The sequence below is a fragment of the Sus scrofa genome, chromosome 15 (assembly GCF_000003025.6).
Source record: "Sus scrofa isolate TJ Tabasco breed Duroc chromosome 15, Sscrofa11.1, whole genome shotgun sequence".
NCBI classification, from domain to species: Eukaryota; Metazoa; Chordata; class Mammalia; order Artiodactyla; family Suidae; genus Sus; species Sus scrofa.
In genome coordinates this window covers 24,890,907-24,910,908 of record NC_010457.5, presented here as the reverse complement: position 1 = coordinate 24,910,908, position 20,002 = coordinate 24,890,907, and the positions used below count along the sequence as shown (strand labels likewise).

The 20,002-nt window shown below is 45.7% G+C and overlaps 2 protein-coding genes across 5 annotated transcripts in view; one reads left to right on the top strand and one right to left on the bottom strand.

Annotated features, from left to right (window-relative positions):
- On the bottom strand, positions 10,199-15,334 carry DBI (diazepam binding inhibitor, acyl-CoA binding protein). The gene is given in 4 exon segments (NM_214119.1): positions 10,199-10,480; positions 11,828-11,890; positions 14,126-14,243; positions 15,284-15,334. Coding segments are annotated over 4 exon segments (264 nt in total). The 5' UTR covers positions 15,293-15,334; the 3' UTR covers positions 10,199-10,406.
- The window catches only part of C15H2orf76 (chromosome 15 C2orf76 homolog), a 60,056-nt gene continuing 55,518 nt past the window's right edge, over positions 15,465-20,002 (top strand). For 2 of the 4 annotated variants that reach the window (XR_001301352.2, XM_005671633.3), the window contains exon 1: positions 15,465-15,559. The gene's annotated coding sequence lies outside the window, so the exon portion shown is untranslated. The other 2 variants (XM_003133285.4, XM_021074829.1) reach the window with 2 other exon arrangements.

The window sequence follows — 20,002 nt, the reverse complement described above, 5'->3', positions numbered from 1 at the left end:
TTTGTGGAGTCCCCATCATGGAGCAGAGGAAATGAATCTGACTAGGAACAATGAGGTTGCGGGTTCCATCCCTGGCCTTGCTCAGTGGGTTAAGGATCTGGCGTTGCTGTGAGCCGTGGTGTAGGTCGCAGATGTGGCTTTGATCCCAAGTTGCTGTGACTGTGGTGTAGGCCGGCAGCTACAGCTCCTATTGGACCCCTAGCCTGGGAACCTCCATATTCCAAGGGTGTGGCCCTAAAAAAGCCAAAGACAAAAAAAAAAAAAAAAAAGAAAGAAATCTTTGCTTACCCAAAGGTTTCAAATATTTTCTTATGTTTTCTTCTAATAGTTTTATAGTTTTACTTTTGATATTTGGGTCTATGATCCATTTTGAGTTGTTCTGTATATGGTGTGAAAAAAGGGACAGATTTAACATTTTTCCAGGTATATTGCAGTTGTTTTAGCTCCATTTGTCAAAAAATCTATCCTGTTCCTCATTCAATCATTTTGGAACCATTGTCAAAAATCAGTTCACTGGAGTTCCACTGTGGTGCAGCGTATTAAGGATCCAACTGCAGCAGCTTGGGTCACTGCGGAAGTGCAGTTCAATCCCTGGCCTGGCGCAGTTGGTTAAGGATCCGCATTGCCACAGCTGTGGCCCAGTTCACAGCTGTGGCCCAGATTCGATCCCTGGCCTGCGAACTTCCATATGCCATGAGTGTGGCCATAAAATGAAATTAAAAAAAAAAATCAGTTGATCAATTAAAGCTACAGTAATCAAGATAGTGTGGTAATAGGCAAGTAAAACAGTAGAATAGAATACAGTTAACTGATCTTTGACAAAGAAACAAAGGCAATTCAATGGAGAAATGGTAGTTTTTTCAACAAAGAGTGTTAGAACTATTGCACATTGGAGTTCCCGACGTGGCACAGCAGAAGTGAATCCGACTAGGAACCATTAGGTTTCGGGTTCGATCCCCTGGCCTTTCTCAGTGGGTTAAGGATCCAGCGTTGCCATGAGCTGTGGTGTAGGTCGCAGACGTGGCTTGGATCTGGCGTTGCTATGACTGTGGCTGTGGCCTGCAGCTACAGCTCTGATTAGACCCCTAGCCTGGGAACCTCCATAAGACACAGGTGCAGCCCTAAAAAGACAAAAGACAAAAGAAAAACAAAAACAAACAAAAAAAACTACTGCACATCCACTTGTAATAAAAAATTATTCAAATCACTGACCTTAAAGTTTTCATGAAACTAACTCAAAATGGATCATAGTCCTAAATATAAAATACAAAGCTTTAAAACTCTTTTTTTTTTTTTTTTTTTTGTCTTTTTGTCATTTCTTGGGCCGCTCCCGCGGCATATGGAGGTTCCCAGGCTAGGGGTCTAACCGGAGCTGTAGCTGCCAGCCTATGCCAGAGCCACAGCAACTCGGGATCCGAGCTGCCTCTGCGACCTACACCACAGCCCACGGCAATGCCGGATCCTTAACCCACTGAGCAAGGCCAGGGATCAAACCCGCAACCTCATGGTTCCTAGTCAGATTCGTTAACCACTGCACCACGACGGGAACTCCAAATGTATGGTTTTGAAACTGCCAGCATTAACAACCTGAAAGTGGCCACAACACAAACTGGGACTTGAACCCATGAGCCAGGACTCGAAGCCAGCCAAAACCCAGTTTGGGACCTGAACCCATAAGCCAGGGCTCAAACCCAGCCTAAACCCAGATTAGGACTTGAAGCCATGGTTTTAAATTAGAATCACTCACCCTATGTCTGAACTTACCGAGATTCAGGTTCTTTATGCCTCTGAGCAGAAGGAATCTAGCAAGAGACAAAGTGATAGGCAAGAAATAGATTTACTAGAATAGGACGCTTGTGAGAGTTGCAAGAGGGCAGGCACAGAAGCTCTGCCCCAAGAATCCAGGATCTGGTGGCTACAGTTTTATCATCCAAGGGGAGTAGGTGTCAGAAAAGACCGCCTCTTCCTCTTTCTTGGATTAGTAGCTTGTCCTTGTATCCAGTAAGGTGTGTATTCAAATCAACTTCTTCCCTTGGTCTGAATCTCAAGCAGGACTCATCCCATCCCCCACCCAATGACCTGATGCAATTCTCGCACTTCAACCAGTCAAGCAAGCCTACCTTGTTCTGATGGCTTTTTGAACAATTTATTAACTTAGAGTGATCTCCCAAAGTCCCCTAGATTTCCCTCTCTATTTATGATCCTTTATTGGGACTTCTATAACTACCTGTGCCTACTCCATCCCTATCAGTTTCACCTACATGAAGTTGTAGAACAGGGAAAACTAATTTACGATAGAAAAAAATAAGCAGTGTTTGTCTCTGGGAGCATGACATACCTGTTGGGAGAGGACACTGAAGGAACTTTCTGGGTTGATAGTAGTGTTCTATCCATATTTTGAGAGGGATCTGGGTTGTGCAGGTACAAGTACTTGTTAAAACTTATCAGTTGAAAAAAAAAAAAAGAATTATAGTTCCTTACCAACCTGGAAAAAGGAAACTAAAAACAAACAACAACAAAAACCTTATCAGTCGGTACATTTAAGATCTCTGCATTTTATTGTAAATAAATTGTACCCCAAATAAATAATAAAACAATAAGCAAATGTTGAACTCTACTTAATAATTTATATGTTTAAGTATTTTGAACTTGCCATCTGCCTCTACATGGATTAAATCATGAGCCACTGATGACCTGCAGCACCCCAAAAGCAGAGCTTAGGGTGGAAACCAGGAGTGAGGCACTCCATGCTCTGTGAAAACTGGAAGAACAGGTCTTCAGACAGATATTTTAAGGAGAAGATTTTATGTGCCCAATTCTTGCATCTCTTGTCTAGAAAAACACTAAATCCCTCACGGTGATGTCTGCTCCTCGTGACTAATAGTAGCTTTAATGAGCCAATAAGTCCTAAGAGAACTCAGGAAGGAAACAAAGAATACCTACCATCTAGCAGCCAGCAGACTGCAGCCATTCCTAACAGCAAACCCTGAGGAAGCTCAGGTGATGAAAACCCAGGATACTGCCCCCAGATGGCTGAGGTGAATATCAAAAGAATGATTTCAATGAGCCCAGACCTTTGCATTTTCCCACAGAAAAACACTACCTGCCCTTTGTTGCAAAAACTCCTATATATCCTAACTCCCCCTAGCCTCCTCAGAGTGGTTTTCTCAGGGTTACTAGAGATGCTGCCTCCTGGGCTTAAGTCCTTCCTAATTTTGCCCCAAATAAAACTTAACTCTCATCTTTTAGGTTGTGCATTTTTTTAAGTTGACAATATTCAGGAAGAATCATAGTAACGTCTGCAACTTAACTTTTTTTTTTTTTTCTGGGCCTGAATCCTTGGCATATGGAGTTTCCCAGGCTAGGGATCGAATTTGGAGCTGTAGCTGCCGGCCTGTACCACAGCGGCAGCAACACGGGATCCGAGCTGCATCTTCGACCTACACCAAAACTCACAGCAATGCTAGACCCTTAACCCACTGAGCGAAGCCAGGGATCAAACCAGAGTTCACATGGCTACTAGGCGGGTTCATTACCGCTGAGCCGCAATGGGAACTCCGCCTGCAACTTACTTTGAAACGCACCCATGTATGACTAGGTCACTTTGCTGTACAGCAGAAATTGGCACAACATTGTAAATCAACTATAGCTTAGTAAAATAAATAAAAATAAACTAAAATTTTTAAAAAAGAACTGCATCCAAAAATAATTCTGGTCACTGGCTAGAGTAGTGTATGGATTGCTGTATGATAAAACAACTAGAGTACAATGCTGTGGTGAAAATATAGGTAGGGGGTTACTTGAGTGCTCTCTGTAAAAAAAAAAAAATCATTTTTCTGTATGTTTGAAACATTTCATATCAAAATGGACAGAAACAAGTAAGTCGAAAGTCCTGAAATAGTCCTTCAAAGTTCAGTGTAGCTTTAAAAAAAGGACAGTTTTTCTTGTTCTGCAGTCACCTGCTTCTGCAGACCCCTGCTTCTGCAGACCCTCTAAAGGTGGGCACGCAGCTGTTCTGTCCTAGGGCTGCTGTTGCTGGAAAGCGGCTCCCTCCCTCCGGGAATTGAGCCTGGAACACCATTCCATCCACCCTGCTGTGAACTCAGGGTTCTGTGTTAGTGTGTGAATCTGGATCGCTTCTTCGCATGCTACACTCAGTGAGGCCAGAAAAAGCCAGGCAGCATATGTTGCCCCCTCTGCTGTGGCATTAGCCCACCCTGTCTGGCCCAGGGGGAGGCACCTCTGCCCCACTAGGCACTCCTGCCGCCTCCTCGAGGGACTTCCAAGTTAACCGGTTCATCATGACTTGGTTAATGGAAAACGTCTAGCTCTGTGCTCTCTGGCAGAATGAGATTTTAGAGAGCAGAGGTAGAACTGAGAAAGAACCGTTTGGGACAAGAGTTGCAGACTATGCTCCAACTAAGCAACAACGCAAGATTGTGCAAGATGGCAGAGAGATAGTGAGTGAGAAACGACAACCCTCAAATCCTCTCATTTTCAAAGGAATCTCAGACTGCAAGACACCAGTTTTTACTTGCCACATTGTAATAACGAAATAATTTTTAAATGATAATACTCAATGCTGGCAAGGAGGTGATGATGAAAGGGCAATTTGTACATTACCAGTAGGGGATTTTTATGGGAATAATGTAATATGTATAAAAGATCATCTATTTTTGAATCAGTAAGTTATATTGTAATGGTGAAAAATCAAGACATTTTCAAAGATTTTCATATAAAGAAGTTTCACAAATTATAATAGCAAAAATTGGGTGTTGCTAATTAAATTACAGTCCAACAATGTGATGCAAATATTATGCAGACATTTTTCATAATATACTATAAGGGGAGAAAAGTCAGGTTATAGAACTTTATATACAATGCAATTCTTGTTGTATGCTATCAGATTATGAGAGATAATTTGTTCTCTTTTCCATATTTCTGGTACTTCCTAAGTTTTCTGCAATACATGCACATTGTTTTTCTTTTCTTTTTTTTTGTCTTTTGTCTTTTTAGGGCCGCATCCGTGGCATATGGAGGCTCCCAGGCTAGGGGTCTAATCGGAGCTGTTGTTGCTGGACTATGTCACTGCCACAGCCACAGCAATGCCAGATCCAAGCCGCGCCTGTAACCTACACCACAGCTCACAGCAACACCAGATCATTAACCCGCTGAGTGAGGCCAGGGATTGAACCTGCAACCTCGTGGTTCCTAGTCGGATTCATTTCCACCGCGCAAGATGGGAACTCTGCACATTGTTTGTCAAATCAGAAAAAAAAATTTTTTTTAGCGTGCAAACCCCCAGCATATGGAAGGTCCTAGGCTAGGGGTCTAATTGGAACTACAGCAGCTGGCCTATGCCACAGCTACAGCAACATGAGAGCTAAGCCACACCTTCGAACTGTAGCAACGCTTGATCCTTAACCCACTGGGCCAGGCCAGGCCAGGGACTGAACCAGCATCCTCACGGACACTACGTGCTAAGGCACAATAAGAACTCCCAGAAAAATGTTTTTTAAAATGCAGCACAGTCTGGAACTGGGATAAGAAAGAGGATGGGGTATGTTGTAAAGAAACTGCATCTGTAAAGGTTGTTTAAAACTCTTAAAAATGAGTTTGCAAAAGCTTTTGCTTCATGTGAAGTCAGTACAGTTTGGGAGTGTCTTGATGGAAATATTTGTTAGTGAGTAGAAGGAAAAAAGATTACTGCTTAAGAGCAGAGCTCTGTCTGCATTGGGCTGGGCAAATGCATTACAAAATTCCCTAGACTGAAACTGTAATTGTAAGCAAGGGGTATGATCTGTACATGGTGATAAAGTTGCTGCTACTCCTGTGTTGCAACAAAGACAGCATTAGTTGCCAGTTCCCACCATCCCTAGGGGCAATGAAATGTCAGTGGAAGGGAGGGAAAAGGAGGGAGGAAGCTCCTATAGTTTTCACTGTGGTGTAACTTTTGCAAGCATTCTGTCATCTAATCCTTAGAACAGCCCTGTGAGATGTGCGTTACACTGTGGTAGCCAAGAAGTGACAAAAAGCCATGCCAAACTAGTTTAAGCAAAAAGAGGATGTTCAGTTCTCTAGAAAGGACAATTTGATGGCAGCCTTAGGCGATATGGTCATAAATCTCTGGCAGATTATATTCCCCCCAAATTGCTGCAACAATATCTCCCATCCTACAGACCTTTTGTACATTGTGATTATGATCCTCTTTTCATCAAGAATGGGGTCTGTGTTCTTTCTCCTTGACTTTGTTCCTTCTGCTCCTGCCTCTGACTGGGCCCCCCACCCAAGAGCTGACAGATGTGCTCCCAGCCCTTGAGGAGCCAGAGTCCTGGTTACGTCTCCACCCTGAGCAGTCAAATAAAAACTAAACTGGGTAATTTAGGAGCTCCCGTTATGGCTCAGCAGTTAATGAACCAGACTAGCATCCATGAAGACATGAGTTTGATCCCTGGCCTCGCTCAGTGGGTTAAGGATCTGGTGTTGCCATGAGCTGTGGTATAGGTCGAAGACCCGGCTCAGATCTGGCATTGCTGTGGCTGTGGTGTAGGCCAGTGGCTACAGCTCTGATTTGACCCCCAGCCTGGGAACCTCCATATGCTGTGGGTGTGGCCCTAAAAAGACAGAGGCCAGAAGTCCAGATTCAAATTATCTGCAGGGTTGGTTCCTACTAGAGACTAAGAGAAAGTTCCTTTCCTGGCTCTTTCAGAGCCTGCTGTTGCCAATGACCCTTGGCATTCCTTGGCTTGTAGCTGCATAACTCTCTGTCCCCATGTTCACGTTGCCTTTTTCTCTGTGTCTCTCCGCATCTCAAATTGCCCTCTCTTCTCTCCTATTAGGACACCAGTCATTGGATTAGGGCCCAACTTTAATCCTGGATGATCTTCTCCTTATCCTTAAGATCCTTATCCTAATTACAATTGCAAAGATCCTATTTCCAAATAGGGTCACAACCACAGGTCCGGTGTGCTGCAGGAGGGCATATCTCCTGGGGGAACACAATCCAACCCACATAAATAAATAAAGGAAGAAACATTCTAACCCTCTTTTCCCTAGGAGCTGCCAAGGGTGGAGGTGCTATTTTGCCAGCCCAGCACCACAGCCCCTTAAAGCCTGCCTCTCCTGGTAATTTCTCTTGGCTCTTTCTCTTTCTCTTGGCCTCAACTCCAAACACCTGTAATTTAATTTTACACACCTTTATTCACCTGGTTGTTTAAACCACCCCCTCACAACTTCCCAGCCCGACTCCTGTCAAGTCAGCCACCTCTGGGGCCTTCTCGTTCCCTGCCTTCCTTGCTCTGCTGGATACGTGACCTTCTGCTTAGCATCAGAAGCTGAGGCTTACAGAGGTGACATAACTTGCCCCAGGTCTATGTAACCTGGGCAGTGGCTGAGCCAAGGTCCCCTGACTTGCAATCCGGCCACTTTTCCGTGTCCCCCCAAGACATCCTGCTGGGACACTGATCTTCAGCAGCAGTTCCTAGGCTTTTGGATCTTGGAACTCCTTTGGTATAGAGACAACATTCTAGGACAACCCACGCTTCTTACGTGGTTGCCCTCCCCCCACAACTATTGAAGCACTGCCAAGGGGAGAGCAGCAGCCCATGTCCTAACGCCAAGGCTTGTCCAGACAGTGGAGAGGGAAGAACTGAGGATATGGATGTGAGGGAAGACCTCCAGGCTGCTAGAAGATTGCTGTTCCCTGTGCATTGTGCTAAGCACTTTACCCACTTTATCAGCCCATTTTCCAGGTGAAGGAAGTGTGGCTCTAAAAAGATAGGTGATCCAGCACCTGAGAGACTTAAGTGGGATTCACACGTCAGGTTGGAGGTGAGGTTCTACAGGAAGCTGTGGGTGCTTCACCAAGAAGGGGGTGAAGAATGGTGTCCTGCCCTGCTCCCCACTCCCTCATTTTCCCCCGGATGACACCTGAGAGCCCTCTCTAGGCTGTGTGTACACTCCTGCAGAGGCCATAGGAGAAGGCACAGCTCCCCACAGATTGCTGGGGATGTGTTCACAGACTATCAGACCTACATTACTTTCTGAGAAACTGGTACTACTGCTTTATAGTGAGTGGGGAGGGCCTCTCCCAAACCTGGCAGAGCCTCAGAATCTCCTTAGGTACTTTTTTTTTTTTTTTGCCTTTGTAGGGCCACATCGGCAGCACATGGAGGTTCCCAGGCCAGGGGTTGAACTGGAGCTGTAGCTGCCAGCCTACACCACAGGCACAGCAACACCTGACTCTTAACCCACTGATTGTGGTCAGAGATCAAACCTGTGTCCTCATGGATACTAGTTAGATTCATTTCCTCTGAGCCATGATGGGAACTCCCCTCCTTAGGTGCTTTTAAAAGTACAGCTTGTCTGGGCATCACACCAATTTTAAAGAGGGAACTTGCTTTCTGGAAGGAACTGCCAGCAGGTGGGGGATTTCATAGTATCTTATATGCTAGACTAGGAAGATGGGGGTCATCTCCACCATCTTATGGGCAGAGGGGCTGAACAGTGAGGGGTTGCCTGTGTCCACAAGAGGGAATGTGATGGAAGAGGATGAGCAGGGCCCTCCTGGCCAGAGCCCTGGGTTTGGATCCACTCACATCATTGAGACTTATTTTCTCGTTGGAATAATGGGCACAGTAACACCCATTACACAGTCAGGAGGTATAGCCCCACCTTAAGGCACTGTGGGATGAAATTCAGAACTGAAGCAAAGAGCGAGTGGGAGACTGGCCCCATGGGTTCTCCCAAATGATGGCCATTAATCAAGAGGTCACACCAGTGGTGGGCAGATGGGCCTTGGATCTACCTTTTCATTCCAGTGTTTCTCTCCCATGGGGATCTGCTGGAGAAGAAATACTGAGTAGTCATTGTATGATCATAGCGTAAGTGACTGCAGAGGGCCAGGCAGCATCAGCTTCATCAGAGCTTGCCCAGGCTCAGGCCTACTTTCTTGAGATTCTGGCCAGCAGCACCACAGTGACAGAGTGACTGAGCACATGTCTGCCAGGTCCTGGCTGCCTTTCACAAGCTAGCAACAGGCGAAATACTGGGAAGTTCATTTCTTACCCACACTCTCTCTCTAGTGTTACCAAAGGAATGATAATTTGCTCTTGGACTAGGTTCTTGACATGCATGACGCTTGACTAGGCCTCAGGCCAGGGGTCAAATCAGAGCTTTGGCTGCTGCCCACAGCTATAGCTACAGCAGATCCAAGACAGCCACAGCAGATCTGAGCGTGTGTCTGTGACCCACACTGCAGCTCATGGCAATGCCAGATCCTTAACCTATTGAGTGAGGCCAGGGCTTGTACCTGCATCCTCATGGATACCAGTCAGGTTCATAATCTGTTGAGCCACAGGAACTCCCTGGTTTTGAGTTTCTTTACCAGCTGAGTGACCTTGGGCAAGTTACTAATGCTGAAGCCTCACTGTTCTGGGGTGAGGTTGAACCAAGCTAAGACCAGGGAACAGGCTTTGCAGGGGAGAACTGAGAACTGCCTGGCCTAAGAGCTTCTCTTTAATTCCTTTCAGCCTAAGCACCCTGCAAAATGGGAAAATGACCACCTCCCTTGCAGGACTGTGGAAGTGACTGAGGGGAGTAAGTGGCAAAGACTGTCTGATAGCTGTCTCTTCTTTCTTACTATTTAACCACCTCCATCTTCCAGTCAAGCTCCAGCTTTTCTCTTCTGCAGCCTTAAACCCTTGCCCTTCCTAGGTCCTGAATGCCCTACTCCTTGCTGTGCCCTTGCTTCCCCCACTTGGTTGTGCCTGTGGGGGGACTCGGGGAATGCTCCCTGCAGATGCATATTTCACCCTCACTGGGGCTTCTACCCTTGCTCGTTTGCTCTGCAACCATGGACTGGCTAGACCTCAGACCAGTCTCAAACATATACTAACCCTGCCTTCCTCAGAGCATGAGGCCAGCAGTATTCCCAACAGAGTTGGCAAGACCTGTAGACTGATGTTTCAGCCTGCCTGATCGGTGTGGCTGGAGTTGGGGGAAGGAGGTGGGAAAGGCCACTTTTATGATCCTTTCCCCCTCATGAGAGGTGAGTACATGCCAGGACTGTCCCACCCTCCAGCAGAGTACAGAGGAGTGTGAGAAATGCAAGCTCAAACACTTCCCGGTGAAATCTTCAGAAAAAGTGAAGCGAGAATGGAATACAGTAAAATTCAAGAACCCAGGTTACCAAAGACTTAAAGTAACAAATGTACTTTTAATTGACCTATGATAAAAACTACTCGGCGAGGGTTAGTAGCCATTTCAGCCCCTAATCTGCTGGCGTTACATCCTGGGCTGTCTTGAGCAACTGGCTTAACTAGTTATTTATTAACTTCATCCACAGTATTAGAAAAACAAGGCATTATGTCAGGTGAACTGCAAAGGTGGCAGGCAAATCCAGTCCCTTATATTCCATATTTTTTCTTTAGTTCTTCTACTTTGTTGATATACGCTTTCATGGCATCTTCCTTGGAAGTCCCTATGAGGCATCAAGAAGATTATTTGTCAGAGAGGCAGCATGGCAGAAAGGCAGCAGAGTTTAAAGCCCCAGATTAATGTTCTGAGGCTCAGTTTCTCACCTGTGAAGGGGGCAGATCTACTACCTATACCTCACAGCCCTGGCCAGGATTTGACTTAAAGTCCTTGAGGAGCCTGGCCCACAGGGAATGTCCCAGAAAGCACTGAGCCCATAAGGTGTGTGCAGCTGTCCTGAGGCCTATCACTGGCCTGCTGGCCATCTGAGTCCCCCACTTCATGTCAGGCCTAACATGGGGAGCTGCAGTGACTACTGGTCCCATGATTAACTTCAATCTAGTAAGTATTTCTCTGTTGGGCTCTTATCTCTCAGAGCTGTTAAACTAAGGAAAAAACAGCCAGACACCCTCTTCTACCCAGAGAGAAGCTATGAGAAAAGCTCTAAGAACTGTGAGAACAAGCAGCTGGCTCTTGGAGGGGAATACAGAGGACACTGGCAACCCCCCACCTCCATAGATAGTGATGCCCAGTTTCCTGAATTCTACAGTGAAGGAGAGATACTGGGAATTAGAGTGTGTTCTGGAGCAACAGCAAGTACATGGGGCCTGAGAATGGTATGGAAATGCTGGATGAGAATGGCCAGACAGGCATTTCTGTTCCATTCATTTGCAAATCTTAGGAGTGTATTTATTGTTTTCTGGCCCCTTTTGAATTCAAGGGTTTCTCATTTTCGGGAAGACAGAGGGCTTATTCAGAAATGAGCTAGCTAGGACACAAAAGCTGGCAGGCACTTTAGTGCCAACTTTTAGGTCTTGCTGCTACAGGCAGCACGTGATTAAGTCGGAGCTGAGCTACTCCTTGGCTGCTGTTGCTTAGCATATAATAGCTCCATTCACCCAGCTAAGCAGACTTGCCATGCATTAGCTCACTCCTTTTTTTTCCTGTGCCTTTCTGGCTAGAAGGGAACTGGGGAGGGCTGCCTGGGCTACGGGGTCACTGCCTGGACCTATGGGGAAAGAGGAAGGTGTGGACAGGAAACCACCCCTTATTCTGAATGCATATAAAGCCCAAGCCAACTCTATCACCTCCCAGTCTTGTCAGTGGCCTAGTTCCCAGCCTCTACTCTCTCCAGATAATACCATGACTCAGAGATGGTGATTTTGGAAAAGGCATAAATGGTATTAGGAGAAAAAAAAATGAGGTGGCCCAGTTTTTTTCATTTGGGCCCAGGTCACACTAGGTTCCCCAGCATATGCCTCATCCACTGTGTCCTCTCTCTTCACCCCCTCCACCCCCTAATGGAGAGTATTTTATTGCTGGGCTTCCCAAATGAGGGAAAAAGATTAATTACCTTTCAGCCCATTCCAGGCATCCCACTTGGCCTTGCCTTTGAGGTCCAAAATTCCAGGCCGTTCTTAAACAAGGAAAGGAAAGATATTAGACTTGCTGCAAGTTTTAATGGACAACTTTATCAATTTTCTTGCCATGAAAACCATCTTTCATTACTTCTATTCCTTCTGGGCTCTGCTATGGAGTTAAATAGGTCTAGTATGTCAGGTACTGCCTTCAAAACCCACAAGTACAGAAACCCAAACTTAAAATATAGAGAAAAGAAAGAGGAGGGAAACTTCTCAATAACTCAAGAGTTTTGTCTTATAAATTAAATAACTCCATAATTTCTCCTTTTAAAAATATTGTACTTTTTTTTTTTGTTCTTCTTTTTCTCCACGGCATATGGAGGTTCCCAGGCTAGGGGTTGAATTGGAACTGTAGCTGCTGGCCTACACCACAGCCACAGCAACAAGGGATCTGAGCTGCTTCTTCGACCCACACCACAGCTCATGGCCACGCTGGCTCCTTCACCCCCCTGAGTGAAGCCAAGGATCAAACTCGAATCCTCATGGATACTAGTTGGATTAATTTCTGCTATGCCACAATGGGAACTCTTTTAAATTTTTTTTTTTTTTTTAAAAACAAGTACTAAATCCATTTACCTGGCTTAAAATTCAAACACCACAGGGGAAATACTATAAAGTTTCTTCTCACTCTTCCCAATTTCTTTCCCGCATGATTGTTATTGTTTTCTAGGTAACCTTTTCTGTGAACTATTTGTTCATATCCTTGCCTCTTTTTGTCACCAAATTGTCAGTGTATTTCTTGTTGATTTGTGAGAGTTGTTTTCCTGAGGACAAGCTTTCTTTAAGTAATACCATAGTTTTATATGTAGAGACCTGCTATCAGTTGCACTTGGGAAACACACCACTTCCCTGCAGACCTAGTTCACTGCTGTGCTGAGAAGAAAGCCAAGGGGAGTAACTGCAGTCCCCATAGCCTGGACCACTGTGTCTGGGAAACATCAAGTCTCCCCCCAGGTGCTTGCAGAGATGCTTCCCAGGGATATCTGAGCAAAACTGCACCTACAGAATCATCACTGGAATCCCAGAGAAGCACATTCCAACAGTCCTTTCATGCTGATGGAAAGCTTGTTCATTTGCACTGTGCAACTCAGGGGCCATGTGGCTTTATGACTGGGGACTGAACTTTTGATTTTATTTAAACTATTTTCAGTTTATATTTAGATAGCTGCATACTGTTTTAGACAGCACAGCCCTAGAGTGAGCTGATCAGGAAGAGACAGATTCTCAAGCCAGTTTAACCTATACTTATGTGACAGCAGGGAAGAGGCCAGTCTTGTGAAAATCATGTTTGTGAGCAAAGTGTCTCAGTCACTCTGCCCCCCCGCCACTTCATCTCTCCTGCCTCTTTGGGAAGATGCAGAGTTTTATAAACCCAGGGTAAAACTCACCTTCACAAGACCTTTCTCACCTAAGGCCCCACTGTGATCTTTGATTTGGCTCTGCTCAGGATCCTTAGCAGCCAGCCCACCTGCTCTATCTTCCACCCCAAGGGCAGAAGAATTAGGAGCTCTGCTCACTCTCCTGAACAGGGTGGGAGTGACCTCCTTCTATGCTACTATGGCCACCACCTCTGTGTCCTTGCATAGATTGCACTGTGCTGCTGTGTTGAAAATCACACAGGCAGCAGCAGTTTTAGGGACTTAGGGGCAGAATGAAGGCAGAAAAGACAGTTTTACAGACCATGGTGGTCCAAACCAAGGCCTCAAAAACCAGTACCAAGATTTTTTGATAGGAAACAAGTAGTCATCTGGAACCACTGTCAGCAAAAATGCTTCTGATGTGTCCCAGGAAGCCAGCTGCTTCTCTGTTTCCAGGTTTGGCATGGCTGCCTGGCACTCTGATTCTGATCCTGCCTGTCTGGGGTGGACGTGGTACGGTTCAACAAAACTGCCACTGAGCTGAGAACTTGGAGCAAGTTTCTTCCAAGCTGGGATTTTTGCTTCACCAGGTAGATGGGAATACCTGGTGATAACCAGTAAAGTCCTTCCCAAAGTACGATTTGAATTCTGCTATCTGAACTACCCAGAAACTAAGATCATTGCAGGATCTGTGAACCCCATCCAGGGTCTGTGGGAAACCCTTCCCAGCTAAAACCCCAGGGGCTGCCTGAAGAGTAGGGCCTTGGGTGGGTTTGAGAGTGAGGTTCCCACAGATTAAAGAGTTTCAGCACCAACCAAAGCTGCTGAACCTGCCTTGATGACTAGGGGCCCTACAACCTCATCTCAGCATACCTGTATTTATGTCACCCACGGTCGCTTGTTTGTAGTGGCTGTAGATGAACAGCATCTCATCATCTGCTGGTTTGGTCTTAAGGTTCTTAACTTCCTCAGCAGCTTTCTCAAACTCCGCCTAAATCAAGAGAGAGGTCAGGTCTGAATAGAGCTCGGTAATGGGGATAAAGGAGTTGGAAAGGCAGCATTCCTCCTGCAGCGCAGCTGAGGAAAAGCAGTCTTTCCTTATCTCAACAGGGCAGCTAGAGGTTCAGCAAAAACCAGGAGGGAAAGCACATCAGTTCACTCATTTGAAGGACAACTAAGTACTGGGCTCTCTCACTGTACCAGGTATCAGGTGCTGGAAACAAAGATGAAGTGGGCAGGCTAAGGACGTCTGCAGTGGGCATATGCTTCACAGAAAAAGCAGAGTGGCCAACTAGTTGCCTGGCCACCACCGGGCCAGACAGGGGGAATCTCACGATAGCCCTGACTTGAGGACTCCGTGTTTGAAACAGCTGAGAAAGGAAATGGGCTTGAGCGCGCGCGGTGTCTGAGGCCCGAGCCCGATGGCTCCCTCCCCTGGGCGCAGGGCATCCAGCGCCGACCTCTGTCCCAGTGCCCGGACTGGAGAGTGGGGAGAGAAGCCAGCGGTCGCCCACACTGCTAGCTCCCAGAAAAACATCCGCAGTTAAAGGAAAGCAAGGCCTCTAGGTCACCCTTTCTTAGGCCGCGACCCGCCCCTTGCCTATCGCTAGACACTCGTCCCCTAATTGCCCTGACCTCCAGGCTCTCAACCATAGCCTCCTAGCTTCCTTATTCCTGACATGTCCTTCCGCATGGGGCACTCGGTTCCCTTACTCTTCAATCCACGTAACCCATTAGATCCCATCTATTTAGGACCCTCGCCTCAGATCTCAGTTCCTACTTTACTGCGAAGTCCTTCTCTTGGGCAACTTTCCAGCAGTTGTGGGCTGAGTAGCGCCGTTGGGAGTCCAAAACTCTTTTAAGTTCCATTTTCAGGGCTTGGTCCAAAGAGTCAGGGCTGGGCAAGGAAGGGTCCATGAAGAAGGGCAGAGCGCGGAAGGGAAAAACCTTGAGAGGTTATATCTGCGGATGCTCCCTCTTAAGCCTCCCGCCCCGCGACAGCTTTGCAGCCAGGCGGGGCACGCGTTATACCTGAGACATGCCGGCAGGGCTGCAAGGATTCCAGGGAGCTCGCGGAGGCGGTGAGGAGCCGGAAGCAGGCAGCACAGGACTCCACCTGCAGCGCCTTTAGAAGCTCAGCCGCAGGCCTTCCCCACTGCGCTCGGGTGAGCGAGAGGTAGCCAATCAGGAGCCAGCTCTACGCTGGGGGCGTGCCCAGTCTCGGAGCGCAGCTAGCCTCGCCAGAACCCTTGGATGTTTTCTGGCGCACGCGCAGCAGGGAGGAGCCTAAGGGGACGCCGGGAGCAGGTGGGGACCGCGGAAGTAGGGCGCGTGGGGTAGTGAGGGCCAGCTGTATAGAGCGGGCTTTCGGTCTTTGGCCATTGTGGGGAGTGGTCGGCAAAGCAGAGAGCGGAAGCCGAATAGCTGAGGCTTTTAAATTTGTTTCATTAAGTCTTGTGCCCGTTGTGAAGAGGCCGGAAGTTGCACTGCTCGACTAGCAACCTCTCAGGATTGGGGTGGGCAACTGGGCCCCTCCTCTCTCTGGGGACCGGAGGAAACCCTCTGGGACCGTCCCTGGAGAATCGCGCGAGAAGTGGCAAGCTGGACTGGTACCCAGAAAGGTGAAGCCGAGGCCTCTTCCTCTTGAACTTTTGGCATGTTCTGTGACGTGCTGGTGGCCGTAATTTGCGGTCCCCTTTTGTTTGTGTGCAGTAATGCATTTGATGTATTAAAGTCAGGGCCACTATCTTACTTGACTTGGCCTAAAATAGGTGCTTAGCAAATATTTGTTAAGTAAATAAATATTTCCTTCATTTTCAAGTGCTTGTTGAACTTTTGTCTGGTAACATTCCTGTTCTAGACCTTGGGGATTCAGCAGTGAATAAAACAGATAAAATCCCCGTATTCCTAGACCTTACACTGGCGATAATGTTAATAAAATCAGTTAAATAGACGGGATAGAAAGTTGAAAGTTTGCAGTTTTACATGGTGCGGGGGTGTGGAGGATTAAGGGACAGTAACATTTGAGAAAGCCCTTCTAGGATAAGAGGGAGCATTCCAGGCAGAAAATTAGTGTAAAGGTGTGAGCAGAGAGTGAAGGTAAGATAGGAGATGAGAGTGGAGAGTTAATCATGTGGCAGGCTGGCTAGATGGTGCAGAACGTGGCCTTTGTAGGCCTTTGGCTATTTATTCTGAGTGAAATGGGAAGTTGGAGGCTTTTGAATAGAAGACGAGACTGAAGCGGGCAGCTTTGGAAATTTATGGAGATTGGTGTTCTCCATGAGAGAAAGAAGCAGCACAGGTGATGGGAAAGTTTGAGGGTAATGCCTAAGAGACTAAAGGGAGAACTTACTGGCAAGTTACAAAGGAGCTGGGTGAAAGGAAATTGATTTTCATTCTCTGGGGATCTTAAAAAAAAAAAAAATCATTCCTCTTCAATTCCCAATTTGTGACAAGAGGAGTGAGCTACAAGTCCCCCATGCCTCCCACCGTTAATTTACAGCAGTAGGTTTACACTAAGGAAAGGCCAGGTGGAAGCTTTCAGATGTTACTTTCCAATAACTTAATGGAGGCCAGGCTTTATAAAATGAGAAAAAGCAGAGATGCAATAGCAGGGAACACATCTAGAGTCTTTAGTCTATGAATAATTTTGAGAAAAAGTAAAAAACCCAAAATCTTGGAATTAACTTTGGTGAAATTACCTTTGAATTGGAAGAGATGTGGGTTTCTTCCAAAATGACAATTCAGAACTTTTTTTTGCTCTGAGGCCCAGATGAAGCTGGGATTCACTTTTGGTTGGTCATTTGGCGCTTACAGCTTCCTTGATGGAAATTCACATTATTGCCTGTGTGGGTTAGATTTGCAGTCAGATGTATCTTGCAGTAAGTATGTTTTAACAGGAGGTTATTGTATTTGACACATTTGAAAAGGTTAGGTACCTCTGATAATTTTCTTTATATTCCTCCAAAGTTGGTCGGTGTGATTATGTTTGGACTGAAGTTAGTTATTGCAGAAAGCAAGGTTAGTGTTTTAAATTAACTTGGCAGTCTGCAGTGTAAATGGAGTTGATTTGTTGGTTGCTTCTTTGGAATATACTCCGGTTTCCTTAAAAAAAAAATTTCCGCAGGTGATTTTTGTGCCTAGCATAGTCTACAGAAGTTGCTTAAAGTGACAGAAGTATGGGAGCTCCTGGCACAGCAGAAAATCCATGAGGATGCGGGTTTGATCCCTGACCCTGCTCAGTGGGTTGGGGATCTTGCATTGCCATGAGCTGTGGTTTAGGTCACAGACATGGCTTGGATCCGCATTGCTGTGGCTGTGGTGTAGGCTGGCAGCTGTAGCTGACCAACCAAAAGTGAATCCTGGCTTCATCTGGGTATCAGAGCAAGAAAAGTTCTGAGTTGTCATTTTGGAAGAAACCCACATCTCTTCTGATTCAACCCCTAGCCTGCGAACTTCCATATGCTATGGGTGTGGCCCTAAAAAGCAAAAGCAAAAAAAAAAAAAAAAAAAAAAAAAGTGACAGAAATATGGAATTAGTAAGGATAGGCAGTATGGATCCCAGGAAGCAGGGTGCTATGTAGTCTTGACAAAGAGGAGAAGGAAGAGTGTTTTTCATTTAGAGGGCCCACTCTAGGCCAAATTTCAAAATAACTGAAGGCATACTTTTTGTTTTTCTGCTTCCTTCACTCCTCAGTGACCCATTTTTGGTAACCCCCACTGCCTTATGCCCTGCATTACCACTTCTCCTGGAGGGAATTGGAATGCCACTCAGTTTTTAACATAAAAAGAAGGTAACAAGTCAGCAGCTGGAATTTACTTTTTAAAAGTAAATTTTAGAGTATATTTACAGTCAATAAATTAGATGCATTTTTTTTGTTGTTTTTTGTTTTTTTAGGGGCACATCTGAGGCATATGGAAGTTCCGAAGCTAAGGGTCAAATCAGAGCTACAGCTGTCAGCCTACACCACAGCTCATGGCAACGCCGGATCCTAAACCCACTGAGTGGGGCCAGAGATTGTATGGATTTTTATTTTGACAATACCGGAAAGAAAGTTGCTCTTCATATCCTTAGCTCTTTTTTATATCCTTATTAGCAACTACCACACTTTGTAATTATTTTTGTAACTTTATTTACAATTACTTTTATTTTAATTTACTGTTCTTCTGTCTGGGCCCCCTTCCCTCCATAAGCCAGGGAAGCTAGGGATCACTGTGTATCAGTCAGCTCTCTATCTCCAACTGCCTGGCACTTCTTAGGCACTTAACAGATGGTGGGTGGATGAACACAGGGCTTTTCTCTCTATGAAACATATTCTTTCTGATTAGCCATGAACCTCGAAACCAACCAGTTCTAATAAACCGTTTGTTAGAACTGTACGTGAAACTCTGGTGCAAGGAACATGTAATCTCTTTGTACCATTTCCAGCCTTGGAAACAGAACAGCTGCAATGTTAGGGGAAGATGGGGAACCTGATGAGCCACCTTGTCAGCCTAATTGATCCTCCCAGTTAGCAGAGAGGCCGTTGTCATTATTGCAGCTTGTGCTTACCTTCTTGGGTTGCCAGTTTTTCACTTGCTGGGACTCAGTGTAAAACCAGTGGGACAGATTAACAGGTGAAAGTGGTTCTTGCCCAGTGGGTGTGAGTAGTAGTTTAATATTAGGTTTCTTGTTGTAAACTAAACCTCTAATTTCTAAGAGTAACCTAATCATTAAAACATGAAAATCATTAAAAAGCTTTGCAGTAAAACCTTACCAGAGGGCAAGTAAGGGTTAGATTGTTCACAAATGATGTATCATACATTCATTTGCTATTTATTCTTCGGTTTCTTAGAATGTGACTCCTGAGGCATGGCTCCAGCAAAGCTGGGAGGAGACCAGAGTATTTTAAAGGAAAGGAGGTGTTACTGAACCCAACTGGGTCAGCAAAGCCACTCTGCTAACATCAGGTTGTAGAGCAAAGTACAATATTTACTGCAGGCCACCAAGCAAGTGATTGGAAGATAGACCTCCGATCCACTCCAGCTTGGTCTTTGAGTTAGGATTTTTTTAAAAGGAGAACAACAAAGAGACTGGGATTAATCATTGTCTTGTAACATTTATTAATGGTAGTTTCTAGTTTCAGAAGTCAGGACTTCTCTGGTTTAAGATACTCTGGCCAGATGGTCCATGCCTTGGGGTTTTGTTAGCTCATCTTGTCCTGGAGAAACAATCTGAGTTTCTAAGTTAATGGTGATGTCTATAATAGCAATTTTAGTACATTAAAGATGTTATCCACAACAGCCGTTGTAGTCATCTGATTCCGGTTGATAAGTGCTCAGCACAGGATTGAGGTCAGAGGGGCCAGAAAAGGAATTCAATTTTAGATAAAGAGATTAATCATACACTCAGTAAGGAAACCTGGTTGTAGGAGGGATTTGGTTTCCATTGCACTTGGGAAATGTTTCTGGGATTGGAATGGGGGAGAGCTGGGTAGAGTTAGGGGCCTTTGTTTTGTGAAGGCTGAAAGAAGTAAGAACTGAGCGGGTAGAGTAAGAATGTAGCATAGCTTTTCTTTCTTTCTTTTTCCTCTTCTGTCTCATATTTTTCTATGACTTAACTGGTGAGAAGAGGCCTGGCAGCTGTAGGTCTTAACCACCCCTTCTCCTTGGACATTCTTTTCTTTCTTTGGGTGTTTGTATTCAGAGAAATTGCAGTAAGTTGAGCGAGAGAAGAGTGAGTGAGTATGTGTGTCTTTGTGTGTTTGTGGG